General features: G+C 35.7%; 2 protein-coding genes across 3 annotated transcripts; one reads left to right on the top strand and one right to left on the bottom strand.

The window, feature by feature from the left end:
• Nucleotides 1-550: 550 nt before the first annotated feature.
• LOC115719669 (uncharacterized) lies at nucleotides 551-3,999 on the top strand. The gene is made up of 7 exons (XM_030648791.2): nucleotides 551-1,026; nucleotides 1,150-1,316; nucleotides 1,593-1,804; nucleotides 2,131-2,388; nucleotides 2,494-2,580; nucleotides 2,772-2,944; nucleotides 3,421-3,999. The coding sequence occupies exons 1-7, from the start codon at nucleotides 674-676 to the stop codon at nucleotides 3,530-3,532; spliced, it is 1,362 nt and encodes a 453-aa protein (XP_030504651.2). The 5' UTR covers nucleotides 551-673; the 3' UTR covers nucleotides 3,533-3,999.
• On the bottom strand, nucleotides 3,964-14,909 carry LOC115719668 (E3 ubiquitin-protein ligase listerin). 2 transcript variants are annotated; one of them, XR_009686294.1, is made up of 17 exons: nucleotides 14,545-14,909; nucleotides 14,321-14,435; nucleotides 14,121-14,183; nucleotides 13,884-13,961; nucleotides 13,609-13,700; nucleotides 12,843-12,945; nucleotides 12,267-12,419; nucleotides 11,128-11,792; nucleotides 10,530-10,995; nucleotides 9,667-10,193; nucleotides 8,838-9,564; nucleotides 7,711-8,431; nucleotides 6,468-7,504; nucleotides 5,865-6,323; nucleotides 5,261-5,491; nucleotides 4,414-4,926; nucleotides 3,964-4,181 (listed from the first exon to the last, which is right to left on the bottom strand). XR_009686294.1 is itself a non-coding variant. In XM_061110618.1 (16 exons), the coding sequence occupies exons 1-16, from the start codon at nucleotides 14,598-14,600 to the stop codon at nucleotides 4,699-4,701; spliced, it is 5,721 nt and encodes a 1,906-aa protein (XP_060966601.1). In that variant the 5' UTR covers nucleotides 14,601-14,832; the 3' UTR covers nucleotides 4,233-4,698. The 2 variants fall into 2 exon arrangements, 1 of the variants encoding a protein (XP_060966601.1); XM_061110618.1 differs by lacking the exon at nucleotides 3,964-4,181 and having other exon boundaries at nucleotides 4,233-4,926; nucleotides 14,545-14,832.
• Between the last annotated feature and the right edge of the window lie 1,407 nt (nucleotides 14,910-16,316).

The following is a 16,316-nucleotide window of genomic DNA, read 5'->3' as shown; positions in this document are numbered from 1 at the left end:
AAAATTACTTTCACAATTTCTTTAAACAGATTTTTTTAATCAATATTTTAGACTCCGACCCCAATCTGGACCTTAGGACCCAAACTCCAGCCCCAGCTCAAGTCTCGAACTCAGATCACGATCCCTATCCCAAATCCAGACCTGGACCCGACTTAAATAAAATTAAAAAATAAATATAAAAATGAAAGTTATAGAACACACTTATATTTTCTGTTTTTTAATAAAATTGTTATAGAATACATTTTTATTTTCTAAAAATAAAATTTTAAAAACACAAATTTTACATTTATATTTTTGTGATTAAAAAATTAAAAAATAAATAAAATAAAAGTGTTATCAAATGCCCATTTGAAAGTGATTCTTTTTTTCTAAAATTTTTAAAATTTTAATTCTCAATTAAAAAATAAAAATAATTTTATTGAATATATTTTTAAAAATATTTTCATTTTCATAATTAAAATTTTAAAAATATAAAAAATTAATTAAAAATTATTACCAAACTCAAAGTGATGGGAGTCTTAGAAAGTTATGAAAGTCCTTTGGTAACATAGCCCATTAGGATGTCAAACTCATAAAATTGGGCCTAACTCAATCACTTCCAACTTCCCCAAAACCTCGTAAAAACCTCTGAAACGAAACACAGAGAAAGAGAGTGTGAGAGAGAGAGAGAACAATGTTGAGGTCCATTCTGAGACGAGCAGCGGCGACCGGCCCAATAGCTCAGCCCTGGTACCTCTCGTCGACGGCCAATTTCTCATCCTCCAAGACCACGAAGACCAATGTAAAGAACGAGAAGAACAGGAAGAAGTCCAAATCCAAAGGCGGAGATGCCGCAGCAGCCGACGAATCAGCCGCCACCGATGTCGACGCCGCACTCTTTGAAGATGGCTCTCGAGCTCGAAGGCTCGCCGCTGAGGAGAACGACCCTTCCCTCAATATAGGCCCCAATGGACAACCTTTGTTCACTTCCACGCCTTCGTTGTCTGAGCTCACTCGCAAGGATTCCTGCACTTACTTCAAGTTCAAGTATGATAACCCTAACCGTATCTGTCTTTGTATCTATGTATGGATGTGCAAATATGGGTATGGGGTTTTGATTTGATCGAGTTCGCATGAAATTGCTTTTTTTTTTTTAATTATTATTTTTAGAATGGAGGAATTGAATGAGGCATTGCCGGAGGGGTTGCCGCTTGGAATGGTGAAAGAATTCGAGGATTCGATGCGAACCGCCGTGCTTGTTCGCCAGAGTTTTCTCGATCTCCGTGACAATTTTCGTCGAGTCGTGGATCCACCAATGTTGGTGTCGAGCACTAAAGGTTCGTGCTTATGACTATTGGAAACACAACATATAGATTGTTGGAATGGGTATATTTGGAAAATAAATAACCTTAGTTTTAGAAATGGTTCGTTTGTGGTTTCTAATATTGTTATTGGCATAAATTGCAATATGAAAAAAATACATGGTGGTTCTCTTTCCCTATTCATACGAGGATTTCTTTTAGTTTCATTCCTTTTATGTAGTCAATACATTAGGTGTTGAGATCATAATGCATGATTATGCACTAAATTATCTGTGGATTTGGTATTTTCAGATACAAAAGTTAGAAAGCAGATAGTATTGGATGGTCCTGTTAGCTGTGGGAAGAGTATTGCTCTTGCAATGCTTGTTCATTGGGCCCGTGATGAAGGTTGGTTGGTTTTTTATGTTCCCAGAGGATGGGAGTGGACGCATGGAGGGTTCTTCTATAAAAATCCACAAACGGGTCTTTGGGACACACCCGTTCAAGCTGAAAAAATTCTCAAGGCAAGAATTTTTAATCTTTTATCATTTTTTTGTATAATTCAGTATTGAAGTTCTTATATGGTCTGCCAAAGTATGCTGAACATAATTTTGAATCAATAGTTCAGATAAATTAATAATTATTCAGTAGACTCAAAACCAAAACAAAACAAAAAAAGAGAAGCAAGTCCATGTCATTAAATCATTAGTTGATTATATGTACTCAGTCTTGATTGTTATGCTCCTCATGCATGTAAATTTTAAGATTACCATACTATTCAGATTCTTAATTTGCAGTTCTTTCTAATTTCTATTTGATTGTAATATTCACATGCGCTATTCCCGTCCAGGACTTTCTGAAATTTAACGAAACCCGTTTAAAACAATTGCCATGCCAAATATTTGATCTCATTCCCTTGGGAGAGGGTGCTGGTGTTGGATGGATGAAAGACGGCACTGATACAATGGCTATGCCTGAGGGTTCAAGTCTGTTTGACCTTGTTGATACAGGAATCAAGCACACCCATGCAGCCGTTGGAGTGTTAGTTCATTTAAGGAGGGAGCTATCAGTTGTGAAAGATATACCTGTTCTCATTGCAATTGATCAAGTACGATAGTCTTCTGATCATATCCTATTGTTGTCAACACTTGATGACATTTATTGGAAAATTCCCAACAACTTTCTGAATTCATTGTTATTGCTTTTTCTCCAGTACAATAGCTGGTTTACATTCAGCGAGTACGAGGAGGCAGTAACTGTTCGTTCTACTCGACCAATACATGCTAGAGAACTTGCTACAGTAAGTATCCATTGTTTAGTTAGAGTTATTTAACTGTTAATGGTAATTATGTATTTTTTGTGGCATGTAATCTATATTAATATTTATTACTGGAAACGAATAACTTTGCCATTAATATTCTTCTAATCACTTTGGTGCATTCTGTGCATTGTATAAGAAACTTATATGCCTTTTGTGAGGAATCCTTGCAGGTTAATGCTTTCAGATCTATGATGCACGATGACATGATGGTGGGTGCTTTCTCTCATTCAACAGCAGTAGGAAAGCTACGACAACAGTTGCCTAATGTTCCTGCTGAGGCCCGTGTTAGTCTTCCACGCTACACTTTAGACGAAGCAGCAAGTGTGAGCCATTACTACATGAGGTAATTTGACAGATAGCCAAGTTCATTATATTGCTGCTTTAGAAAATAGTGTTGCCTGATTTGTTACCAACTGTTATAAAGTTTTGTTTACAATTCACCAAAATCATCTTTCATGCCATCCATATATTTTATTGTCTCTGGAGAGTATGATAGCAAGTTTATAACTTAAAAACTTTCTAAACAACATGATAAACTCTACTATCATAAATGATTATGACCATAGACAAACAACAAACATTGATAAAACCTGTGCTTAATCGTCATGGAGCTCTTTTCTTATCTATTGGTCATGTAAACAACATACCATGATTTGATTAATGGGGGCAGGTCGTATTCATTGCAAGAGTATTGCGGTATTAATAACTTGTTGAATGCAAAAATATGTGTTCTCATACTGAGAAAGGCATGTATACTACTATTTTTCTTCTAGTGAAATGCTCGCTCTCTAATATGCCCTGCTCGTTGTTTTATGACAGACAAAGACTAGCGCGGCGTGAATCATTCTCTGAAGAAAGCTGGAAGAAGATATATTACTTGGCAAATGGAAATGGATCTGAGATGAGATGGTTAATGCCTTTCATGCGGTGACATTTCAAGCATACCCTTTTTTAGTGACAATACTTTAGGAAAAACTCAAGTGAAAGGGCTGCGTCTAGATTCAACCCCTCGCTCAAATTCACATTCATATATGCTTAAGCTCTCAATTATATTTGCCTGAGGACGTTCAAGTTTTGGTCCCAATAAATTTCTTCGGGCCACTGAGATTATTTTTGTCAAAGGACTAGTGGACTACCATCTGAAGCATTTTGTTCCTTCTGTAAAACTTCTCTTGTGCCAAGCTTACTATACATTTGCTTTTGCTCTATTTGACCTCGTGTATCAAGTTTCAACCGTTATTGTAACATTAAGAGCGGTCAGTTTGACCCCAAAGGCACCGAAGTAGTGTGTAAGTTTCGTTTGATCCTCTAATTTTGTAATTATATGTACAACCATGACTATTATATCATCAGATAAACTAGTAAAGCATAATGAATATTATTACTTAATTTGCAAAACTTGAGTAGAGAACTCGTGAGAAAGGACTAGTTCTGTATCTGTACATTCTACTGTATTCACGTCTCACCTCTGACTAGAATTAATATTACAAAGAGAACCCAAAAAAAAATGGCACTAAAGACTCGAACAACATGTTCTACTCACTATGGCTTGGAATCGATCTACCACGTGTCCGCAGAACCTGTTTGTCCAGTACAACAAATCCAAGTCAAGCTTCGATGGTAGACATTAATGAGAACGAAAAACAGAGATTAATATTCAATTTAACAGAAAAGAAAAAAAAAAATGTTTATACTCTAAATTGCTGAGATTCATTTTATCTACCACTACTTACCAACCTTATGAAAACTAAGCATTTTTACAAGGAGAGAAAAATATATAATTTCAGCATAACAAAATATTGCCAAACTTACAAGTACATTGTAGCAAGAGCTCGGCATATATTTGCTCTCCAACCAGAATGGACCATATATGAGATCTCAAAACCTGGATATATGGACCATATATGTATACATTCGGGAGACAATCATATTCTGGTTCACACCGCTCGTTAACAGTCTTCCACAATAATTCAAACTATTTGTTTATGCATGTTTATACTTTCTTCTTTAACTTCATCAAGATCAACTTCTTTGGCAGAAAGGTTCAATGGGAATTGCAATGTCCATGAAACCCACAACTAAAATTCAATTTTCATTTTAAAAGGGAGACTGGCACAATGGGCAGGTTGATTTATGAGAGGTTGAGAACCACTTGTAAAGACAAGCTGAATGGAATTTATGCTTGCAAGTTTTGCAAGCAAGACGAGGAAGGCTGTTGTTTGCAGTATGAATAACACTGTAACATATAGGGCACTCTTCAACACCTTCAAATTCCTTGTCAAAATTCCGCTTCCATATCCCAATAGCTTCAGCCAAAGCTCCATTCTGCATTACAAAGGTAAGAAAATGATACATAACGCTAAATGAGTCAACCTATTAACCCAAAAATATCATGTTTGTACATTGTTCCTACCCCACCAGCCACTAAATATTATTCTTGATATACTATTCTGAAAGAAAAGGTGGCTCTTAAACTGGCTGATATACTACCACTCTCCCATTTGAAGAGCCTAGAAAGTTTTACCCAAATTCAATCTCAGTTTCTGTTTCCACATCAATTTATGTTTCACTCAGTATTATCCTAAATACTTCAGATACTGAATCGTCTACCACTGAAGAAGGCAATAAACATAAAGAGATTTAAGAGGATAATAAGTACCTGATTGCGAACAAAAGACATCATAGACATTAACCACTTTCTCTGCTTTACATCACTAATTCCTAGGCTCCTTGTACAATCAACATCTACAGGTCGTAATGGGTAAGAAACAGGAAGCCGGATAACTAGGTCCATTCCTGTCTCCTCCTTTGTATAGGTAGCGACAGCCTCATTTGCTGATTTGCTTACACTAACTGAAAAATTCTCATCTGAAAATTTATTTTTCTTTATCTGCATTAAAATACAAATCAGTATAAATTTCATAATCTGTCACAACATTTTTTATACCACCGCTAGTAATAACATTTTTTCTTTATCAGCTGCGTGTAACAAGGAGTCAATTCTAAAACTAATTAAAATTAGAGAATCAGGTTGACCAGTTTTTTTTAAGTTTTCTTTAATTAGATAAAATAAATGGCACCTGCCCAACAATTAAAAATCTTATAATGTGGCTTCGGTCACTAATTATACATTGTTTATTACTAAGTCATCATTATTTATGCATGCATGCATTTGTTCGTGCATCAGTGGTTGTATGCAAAATACTGTTGTGTAGGTAAAATTCAGCTGACAAAAACCAGATCCTCCATCCAAGTACACATACCTGTGACAGCTCGTTCGCTATAAGACTTGGACTACACCATGCCCTGGTGAAATATTCAATTGAAGATGACGTAGATCGATCACGCAAACAACTAAACCATTCTCTAACATAAGCAGGAAGAACACAGATCATTAAACCATATAATGCTCCAGCAAGTGATGCCAATTTCACTGGTTCAACAGGCCAAAGAGACTCTATGGAAAACAATAATGAGCCAGTTTTGATGGCATGGGTTGCTGCGATTGCAGCTTCTGATAGCCCTGCAGGAAGCTCTACATCTTTCTTCTTAGTATTTTGTGAAATTGAAAGATCTACAGGTATATGCTGGAAGATGCAATCTAATATAACTGGAGTAGCAAAACTTTGTATATACTGAACTAGTCTTTCTCTTGCAGGTGATGATGATGGTAATGACCATAAATACGAAAGCAACAAAGACCATGCAAGGAATACATTTACCTGAAAGTTAAAAGAGCACATCACATTATTATTAAAATTGTCCTAGCTAGAAAGTGCATAAAAGAAAGAGCTGTAAGGGAATATATAAATGTGAATATTACAACAGGCCACAAACAAAGTGGCTACATAAATGCAGCATATTACCCGTTGTTGTGCCATCAAGTCCATTTCAAGGACCTCGTAAGGATACTTTTCAATCATGCAAGCTATTTCCTTTTTCAAATGGACGCTTGTTTCCACTGACAGATCAATCGGGCGTGAATCCTCTTCACTGTTAATATTACCATCTAAGTGAGTGATGTCTTCCAAAATAGCCAGGTTTGAAACAGGTTCAGTTGAAAGAATAACGTAAGCAGCAAACTGCAATGAAGGAACTGGTTTGGAAGAAAAAAGGATGGCAAATAAAGAGCTGATCGGCCCTTTGCTCAAGCCCCAACATTCTACCGACTTCACTGCTCTATCTCTAGCATTTACTGAAGAGTTAACTACACTCGAGGCCACTAACTCCCAGAAATAGAGGTGCTCAGATCGAGATGAAGATATGACAGATGCAGCTTCATCGCAGTAGGAACTACTAATAGCTTCTGCAATGCCTGTGCAGAAGAACAAACGTAGAATACCTTCTAGAATCCGATCCTTGATGGGGTCCCATCTTTCTGTTCCAAGAGGATTTATATTTTCTGCATCATTTAATTGCTTAATTCCAAAAGGTCCGCAACATAGAGAAAAAGATAAAAGGGCATTTTTAGCAATATCAAAAGGAAAAGAGTCGGGAATTAAAGCAATTTGCTCAAGCTTTTTAAGATCGTCATCCATGTTCTCTAAAGTAAAGTTGTTAGTAATATTTTCATCCACATTCTCAGCAAGTTCTTCCATAAGAACCACAGATGATTGAATCCAACGCCTTAATTGAAATAAAACATACTCCCAGTCTTCGTCATTAAAATCTTTCCAACAGTAACCAACTGAAACTACTATTAGTTTTGATAGCAGCAGCTGTACCACCGGTGGCATATTAGATATACTTGATGTGCCAACACCTTGTCTCTGTTTGCGAAACAATTCAAGTAAAAGAGTCCTCTCCAATTGACTGATAACTCTCCCCAGACTCAATTCTTGTATGCCCCCGATTGCAACAAAAGGATAACTGCTTATAACCAACTGAAACCAATCTTCCACACCTTAAAAAAGAAAAACATCAATAAGATTAGAAAAAAATGAGAAAAAATTAATAAAAGAACTACAGGGAAAACTATAACCATGACTCTTTGCCAATAGTGGAATAATAGGAGCAGAGGCCATTGTCATCAAACCTTTCTTTGACTGGCCAAACCTACAATCAAATGCTAGTGAATCAATTTTTTACTGACTTGATGTGAACATTTACCTTGCCCTGTTTCCAACATGACCAGAGGTGGGAGCAGAATAGTTTTTTGGACCCAACCAGCAATGATGCCTTGGATGTGATTATTCCATGAAGAATCATGTTCAGCATCTCTATCAGCTTCACCAGATCTGCTATCACACAGTGGCTGAAGTAAAACGTTAACAAGCCAAGGAAGAATCCTCAGACAGTTCATATTTATTGCTTCACCAATATAAAGCTTATTAACAACCAGTTCAAACAGCTTGATAGCGTTGCATGTTTCCCATATATTTTCCTTAAACAAAGTTGAAAGGAAAGATACAAGAGCTCTCAGAAAAGGTTCTTCAATATGCTCTACTTCATCATTTAAAGCAGGCCATGGAATGACAAAATTCAGTCCGCCACAGCCTCCATGAACAAGAGCACCATCAAGTAAAATGATGAAAATGGAGTCTAACAAGGTCTCCTTTGAAGGAGAAGTGTTATTCTTGGCATATGCACAGAGTAAAGGTAAGAAAGAGTCTCGAGCACTGCCTCCAGGCCATTTCCACGTGCACAATATTTCAGCAGCAAGCCAGGATCGAACAGTAACGTCTTCATGTATTGTCTCTTCTGAGGAAGAGAGTGTTGTCCCTCCTGGCGACAAGAGTGCAAGCTTTCTATAGCCAGTAAGAACCTTATCAATCCCAAGTTTCAATGAAAGCTTGTCAATAAAGGAAACAAACTTGCAATGACCTGAGTCCTGCATTTCCACAAAGTCAAACTTTATAAGTAAGGAACCTTATACACTTATATGAAGATTCTAACAGACTATTTATTTGCGGAAAGAACAAAATACCACATAAGATGAAGCAGAGTATGTTTTATTCCCTCTCATAGAATGTTTATAACCATACCATGTACAACAAAGTTTTAAAGTGTTTAAAGTTAACTATTGGATTGGCTGAGTCAATACAAACTCTGAAAGTTTCCCAGCTTGGAAAACCATACACAGACAAAATATAAATTGCATCTCAAGTGCTGGGTAATTTACTCTATACCTAAAATTCAAGTCAACATGTTGACATAAGTGTCATTGGCACTAAAGAAGAACAAGATAAAATATCAATAGATCACCATAATATTTCTAGGCTACTATTACAACTCACATGAATAGATGCTTTTCTGAAAGCTAATTGCTCTGGGCTGCTAAAATCAGGAACGATCCACAAAGGCCACGTATCATTCTCACACAGAAGCTTTTCTAACAGTACTTGTTCTTCCAACTGACCTTGACAGAAACAACTTAAAAAGCCTAGTATCCATGAGCAGCACCAAGAAGTGATAATCTCTGTGTTTAATTTACATTCATTATAGATGGAGGATCTAATGCATTGAATCAGGATACTCCATAATCTTTGTAGATTGTTTATGTCAAGACCATTCCGAAATTGCTTATTTCTCTTACAGCAAAAGGCATGAACAGAATCACCAAATTCAAGCCTGGCCTTAGATTCTATGTTAGTTTCATTATTCTCAGCAACGTTATCCAATGACTTTCTCAAGCTATACTCCCAATCAATAACTAAAACTGCACCTAAAATTCCTGGCACTAACTCACTATCCTTAATGAGTGTCTTCAAGCAAAAAAAACTACCATCAAGTACTTGAAGAGCAAAATGAGACATCTCTTTTGTGCTAGCAGAACTCTTAGATTCTAACCCAGAATTGATTGCCCAAGCAGTTATCATGGAGCCGGCATCTCTAACCCAATCAAATGATGACTCATGGATAAAAGAAAGTAACTTCTTCAAAATTTCCTCAAAAATCAGGATTGATGCCTTTCTAGATACAAAAGAAGTAAGCTCGCCTTCAGTTGAACCACCTAGAACAGCACTGCACATATGAAGAAAATGTAAGTGTTAGAAATCCTCATGATACGTTTTCCAAATCATAGATGGTGAAAAGCATCATGTAAAAGTCTTCTTATTCACGTACCACAGAAATCGAGAATTACATGTCCCGTAGGACAATGGGGAACATGCTAAAGCAACAGTAAATGATTCTAGAGGCTCAGAGTGCCAGTGCTCTGGCTCTGCAGCTATCCAGTGTCTGCAGTCTTCATCCTTCTTCAGTTTTGTAATTCCATGTCTTGCTTTCTCCAGAAGTAGTGCCAAAATGGTTATTTGGTCCGAATCTAGAGACTCAGATGAAGTTCCAGAATCTTCTAGGTTAATAGCATACATGATAGCAGCACACCACTGCTCAGAAAAGCATTCCTTGTCAAGCAAAGAAAGCAATAGATCAAGTCGAGCACTTGTTGACCTATCATGACTGTGCAAACACCAGGGAACAAAAGTATCCTTGAATATTTGTATAAATTTATCAGCCTCCAAACTTCTATCTACCCGATCATCAGGACTAAAGGAATGCTCTTTATTGTGAACAAAAAGTTCTTGCACAATCTGGCGTGGACCAAATACAGAAACGGCAACTGAGAGAAGTTTCACACCTTCTGGTGAGTCCTGGAGATTGAACCAAAGGTAAATAATAAAAGGAAAGAAAGAGAAAACAAAACCAACAGCCCCAAAATTGTAACACACATTTTCCACAAAGAGTCCATTGGCATTAATTAGTTACAAAAGTAAGAATAGGAGGAGGGAGAGAAACTCAAACAATTAATTGACTTAAAGACTGACTCCATTGGCTTTAATTAGTTAGAAATAAAATGCCCAACCATAGATGTTCATTGTTACTCATATGAACAAATTCAAGACAGCAATGGCTGAATCGTAGAACACCACACGTGTAGAATAAATCTAACGACTCAAATAAATCATCAAAAACTAATAAATACTTACAAGTGATCTTATCATTGGAAAGGATTTGGCCAACATTGGTCCCACTACATAAGCCAGAGGCCAAGTTTCACCTTTCTGTGAAGCATGTTGTCCTATTAAAATAATAAATTGAAAGACCCGTTCAAAACTTTCAATTGTTGGATCTATGTTCAAAGGGAGTTGAAATAAACCCAAACAATTTTTCTGAAATTCCATACAAAAGCCAGAGAGCAAATTGGGCTCCAAGGCAAAGATACCCGAGAGGATGTCAATTATGCAGTTCTTCAAGTCTTGCAAGTAAGTAATGGGACACTTAACATTGGATGCTTCTAAAGTCTTGCTCAAGGGAAAACCACTATCCTTAGATAAATACTGTTGCTCATTTGAACCAATGCAAGAAAAGTAGTTCTGCCACAAAATCTTTACCAAAACATTCTCAATAAGTGTGACTCGAAAATGATGAATTGAATCCGCTCCGTCATAATACCTGCAAGCAATGAAGCAAGATAATATAACAGAAATTAAAGAAAGAAATTTTTGAAAAGACAATCTGAAGCTTCAATGAACAGAGTAGCAATTGCCGGCACAGCTTACACAATGCCAAGAGAAAAGGTCCTACCTGGAAGCTTTATGCAATGTCCAGAGAAAACACTCCTTAAATGCTGCAAAAAATGCTAATCTATCTGCAGTTGATGAATTGGAAAGGCTTCCTCCTGCCCAGCAGTTCTGAAAAAAGTCAAGAAAAAAATTCTCCCCAACTACAGCTTTTGGTGGCACATAGTCTAAGAATAAAACCAAAGCTGGATAAGAAGTCCGCTGGGATCCAAAGCACCCCTTTCTAAGAAAATGCCAAAAACGATTTAGAATAGTTTTCTGGACATTTATTGATGTCCAACTATCAGGAAATCTTTTCGAGAACAGCAAAATCATATCCCACATTGATGAATGACAAGCAGGATCCTTCTCCTGAAAGGCACCTAGTATTAATCCAGCAACAGATTTCATATTGCCATTATTAATAATATGAGGAACATTTTTTACGAAACTCCTTAACACTGAATATGTAGCTGAACGAATTGCAGCACTCTGAAATTTTAGGAAGTCCGAGAAACAATTATGAGCAGCAAACAACTTCTCAGCAAAGGAGGTAGCAACCAGCCTAGCTTTTGAAGCATTCTTTGGTTGAGCAGCCACACTCTCAGTGTCAGAACTTGACCTTTCTAATTGAACACCAACCAAGACATCAAGGAGGGTAGCCAATGCCAGTAACGATGAAGATATTATCTACAGAAAAAAATAAACACAATAAATATTATAAATGAATAATATGGTCTTTGACTTCTTTATCTTTTTAAAATTTTAGTTTGTGATCATCTTCATCACTTTGATAAATAGTGACTATTGCTGCTGACCAAGTAATACAAATTTAAATTTTTACAGCACCTGTCACTTGTGATTTAAAAAATCAGTGGACTAACCACAATCTATACACAATAATGTAATATTAGAACACCACTAAACTTTAAATTACTTCCACAGAACTCCATTTTGTCAAATTTCAGACTTTTATGGTTAGTTAAATACCAAATTATGTACAAGAGCGAGATATTAATTCCCACTAGAAGCAAGAGTTATCCTAAGGAAAAAATAAATATTATTAAGAAGCATAAACCTTCTTGGTTACCATTTAATAAGAAACTTCTACATGTAATGGAACTAAACAAGTGTAGCCACTACATATTTCTCTTGAGTGAGTACCTGATTATGCATCTCTTCTACTTCATCCAAGGCAGCAGCTTTATCAGTCATGTCTTTTGGTGTGAGATTTAAACATTCTTCCAAATACATAAGAATCTCTTCTGTGCACATAATTAAAGCATCTAGTCTTTTTTCCGATGCTGGAAAAGCCGCCTGTTGTCAGCATTTAGATATTTAATAAGAAAAAGAAACTGTTAGACCTTACATCTACTTGAGAACATCTGAATGTAACCTTTCATATATATGAATTTAAAGAAATATTGTAAAACTTAAGTAAAATGTTCCTCCATGACCATAAGTACATTTTAAAGAAAATTAAGTAAAAACATTCTGCAAAATTTTTTAGGATTGCACCACATCCAATTTAGAAGAGAAGGAAATGAAACTCTTGAAACAACAATTAAAAATGACCAAGTGGAAATAAATTCCCTCCCTCGTTTTTACTCATGGCACAACTATGTCTTGAATATTCAATTAGTTACATTGCTACTTCACTCCACTCCACTCCCATCCATTGTTTGTCTCAAAAGTATTTCAAATGATACTAAATGAAGCTTTATATTCATGAAAGCAAACCTGTAATGACCTCTTTGCAGCTTGTGCAACTTCAGAAACTGAATCGAACTGAGACAACCACCATGGCCCCATTAAAGACTTGAGATGTGGAGCCAAGTCTCTTCTGGAAAAAAAATATAAAGAAAATATGCATGTAATCAAAGCATTTAGGAGAAGAAAAAAAAAACTACAACTAGTGAAATAATGAAAGTTGGAATTCACCATTTCACAAACATATAGAATAATCAGTGTGTACGTGCACAGATAATCATAATATATGAGCTTCAAGATTACATACAAAAACACAACAAGAGGAGAATACTTAAAAGTCACACATAACTACATATCCTGCTATCAATTAAGTTTTCAAATTGTAGAGATACTAAAATTTCTCTATAGCTACATGTGTTAAAAAAAAAAAAAAAGCTTTCATCTTAGTGCTCACTCATCTAGTTCAGTAAAACCCATTTCCTTTTTTTTTTTATTGGAGAATCAGTAGAACCCATTTCTATTTGTCTTTAATAATTGAAATTGAGCAAGTCAAATTAGTTTGTTCTTTTCCGGAGACCAAGCTCACTGCTCACACATTACTGGCTTATTTCTTGTGAAGAACATGACCAATATTTACAACCAAGCTATACAAAATCAAATGACATAAAAGGAATGCATTTATTGACAAAAATGACAAATAAATTTTCCTCACATTTATAACATTTTAAAACAGCGCAATACAAAGAAGAAGAAGAAAAAAGTAAACATATATACTGTATGTGGGAGAAATTCAAACCCGACAGCAGTTACAAGGTTGGTCATTGTGTCATGAGTTGCTCGCCTAACTTCCCTGTTATAGTCCATCAACAGTCTTTTGTATTCAAATGCCTGAGAATACAAAAACAAAACTATAAAATAAACAAAAGCTTCAAAATCTATTATGAGAATAAAATTCAGAAACTTCATAACCAATCACGATAATAAAAAAAGACAACCGCTGATAGAGTTCTTCACTAGAGTAAACATGCTAATATAGATAAATATAGGCATCAAGAGGCCCCGAAACTATACCCATTGTGGAATTACGGTCACTAAGTCCTTCCCAGGCTTTTCCTTGATCAACTCAGATAGAGATGATAATGCTTTAAGCTGTTGAAAAACAGTGAACGAAATGAATAATCGAAACTTTAATTACAAAGGCAAGCACACACACATAAATATATATAAGCATGTTGAAAGTAAAGAAAATAGAAATTTTCTGTGAATAGTAAACACACAAAAATCATAAACAAATTTTAACAGGTAAACCTTCGTAGTCGGATCTTTCCTCGCAAGCCTCTTCAAATGAACTGCCACTTCACTATCTATATCCTATAAAATCCAAAACAGAAATCACCTGTGAATTAAATATATACACATTCTTATAATGCATAAAGATTAAAATTTTCAACTTCAGACTTATTAATAAACCAAATTCAAATGAAAGTAAAAGTAAAATGGAAGCGTACCTGAAAGGAAGCAGAATCCTCGCCAGCGAGAGAAGAATCGAGGCGAGACCTACCGACATAGCCGCCAAATCCCACAGCTGCAGTAGAACCCGACGGCAAAAGCGATGCCGCTAGACTGTAGAAAATTCGAGTATATACAATATATCGGATTTATACACACAAATACATACATATATGTATACAAATGTGTGTTCTTGAGAATGAATACATATATAAACAAATACCTGCTGCTTGAAGGGCGAGCCTTGCTTCTTGCTCCTTCTCCTTTTTGCCTGCCCATCTTAGTAGTTGATACAAAAAGACTCGGCGGTGGAAATGGGTTTGAGGTTGGGGTTTAAGCTTTGGTAGGGAAACCCTTCTTTTCTGTTAAAGAAAAGCCGTCGTTCGTTTGAGTCAGCGACGGTGCATTGAAGAGGAAGAGAGGGCCGAGAGAGATCGATACTTTTGGATCCACTGCGGACAGGTTTATGATTTGCTTGGCGCGGCACTAATCGTATGTGGAGATCCGCATATCAAAAGCGGTAGATACTTGTTGAATATTTTTAAATACATTTCTTTTCAAATCACATATAGGTGTGCATATTTAGCTCAATCATTGTTAAACAGTATTTTTTCATCATTCTGATCATATATCTCTTGAGTTTTAACCATTTCTACACCGTTTATAATATGTGTTTGGGAATATAAGTACCATTAGACATTATATGTCATAAACCATAATTCATAGATTGAAGGTAATTTTTCATTAAGGAAAATCTACGTATAGTGCTTTATTTGTGTTCAAACCTTCTAACATGTTATTTTGTAAATTACTTGGAAACGTCATGCTCTAAATAGTGAAATCTAATCGAATAAATGAACCCTCACTTTGTTTCCAATTGTTAACCTAAGATAAATTTTCAAAAGAGAGTGAATTGAAAATTTAAGTTAATTTCACTAAATTAAAACTTTCAACACAAATCTATGCAATTAATCAATTTTATAAAGTAAATAAATATAGTATAGTAAGAAAATATAGAGAGCAAATAATCAAGCTTGTGACGTAAAGAGTTTAAGGGTAAGAAATTGTAAACTCTCGATTTTTACAAGGTTCGGTAAAACTAAGCCACATACGTCCTTAGTTTTTTAAGTTATGGACATAGCTTTGATTTTCACTATTGAGTTAAGTTAACAGGCTTGACTAACCCTTACAATCGAGAATTTTTCACCAAAAGTATTTTCAAACCTCTTACAATAGTTTACTACCACCAAGGACTATCAATCTCTTTCTTAGATTGTTGTAGTACCAATCTCACCCTAACCAGTTTGTTTACAATATTGGTGTCAACCTCATGTTAGGCTATTTTTAGCCTACTTTTTGGGTCGCTTTTTATAGTTGTTTTCCTTCTTTATTATTATATTTGGAATAGAATTACGCTTGTTTTCTTTGGTTCCAGGTTTCATACTTGGAATGTTTAAATTGATCAAATTTCGGAAAACAACGATCTATAGAATAGAGAAAATTCTGCAAGAAAATAAAGCTAAAACTTCAAGCTTAAATTTGACAATATTTTGATCCGATTTTAGAAAAAGTCAAAACATAAAAGTTTTAGATTTCTTTTTCTTCTTTCCAACGCATCTTGAATCAACTCATTTGGAGTTGGTATGCGAAAGTTATGCACATTTTACTGAAAGATACTGAGGCTGTCAAATTTTGCTCCAGTAGTCGCGACCACCACTTTCCATGGTCGCGACTCTTTTTCATGGTCGCGACCCTAATTTCTATTTAAGGGGCTCGTGTTTTAGAAGGAAGGGGGCAGAAATTGGGTCCAAAAGTGAAAGAAGGAGGTAGAGGAAGCAATGGTGGCGATCTGGAATGCAATCACCAACTAGTTCTTTCTTAAACTCTTAATTTCTATGTTAATTTCTGTTTTAGTTTTGATTATGGATGTTATTATGGATTTTATGAACTAAACTCCTATTTGGGAAGATGATGAATGTTGATTGAAATTACTTT

The sequence above is a fragment of the Cannabis sativa genome, chromosome 2, assembly GCF_029168945.1.
Source record: "Cannabis sativa cultivar Pink pepper isolate KNU-18-1 chromosome 2, ASM2916894v1, whole genome shotgun sequence".
Taxonomy (NCBI): Eukaryota; Viridiplantae; Streptophyta; class Magnoliopsida; order Rosales; family Cannabaceae; genus Cannabis; species Cannabis sativa.
Note: the sequence above shows the minus strand (reverse complement) of the source record. Positions and strands in the feature narration are given on the sequence as shown.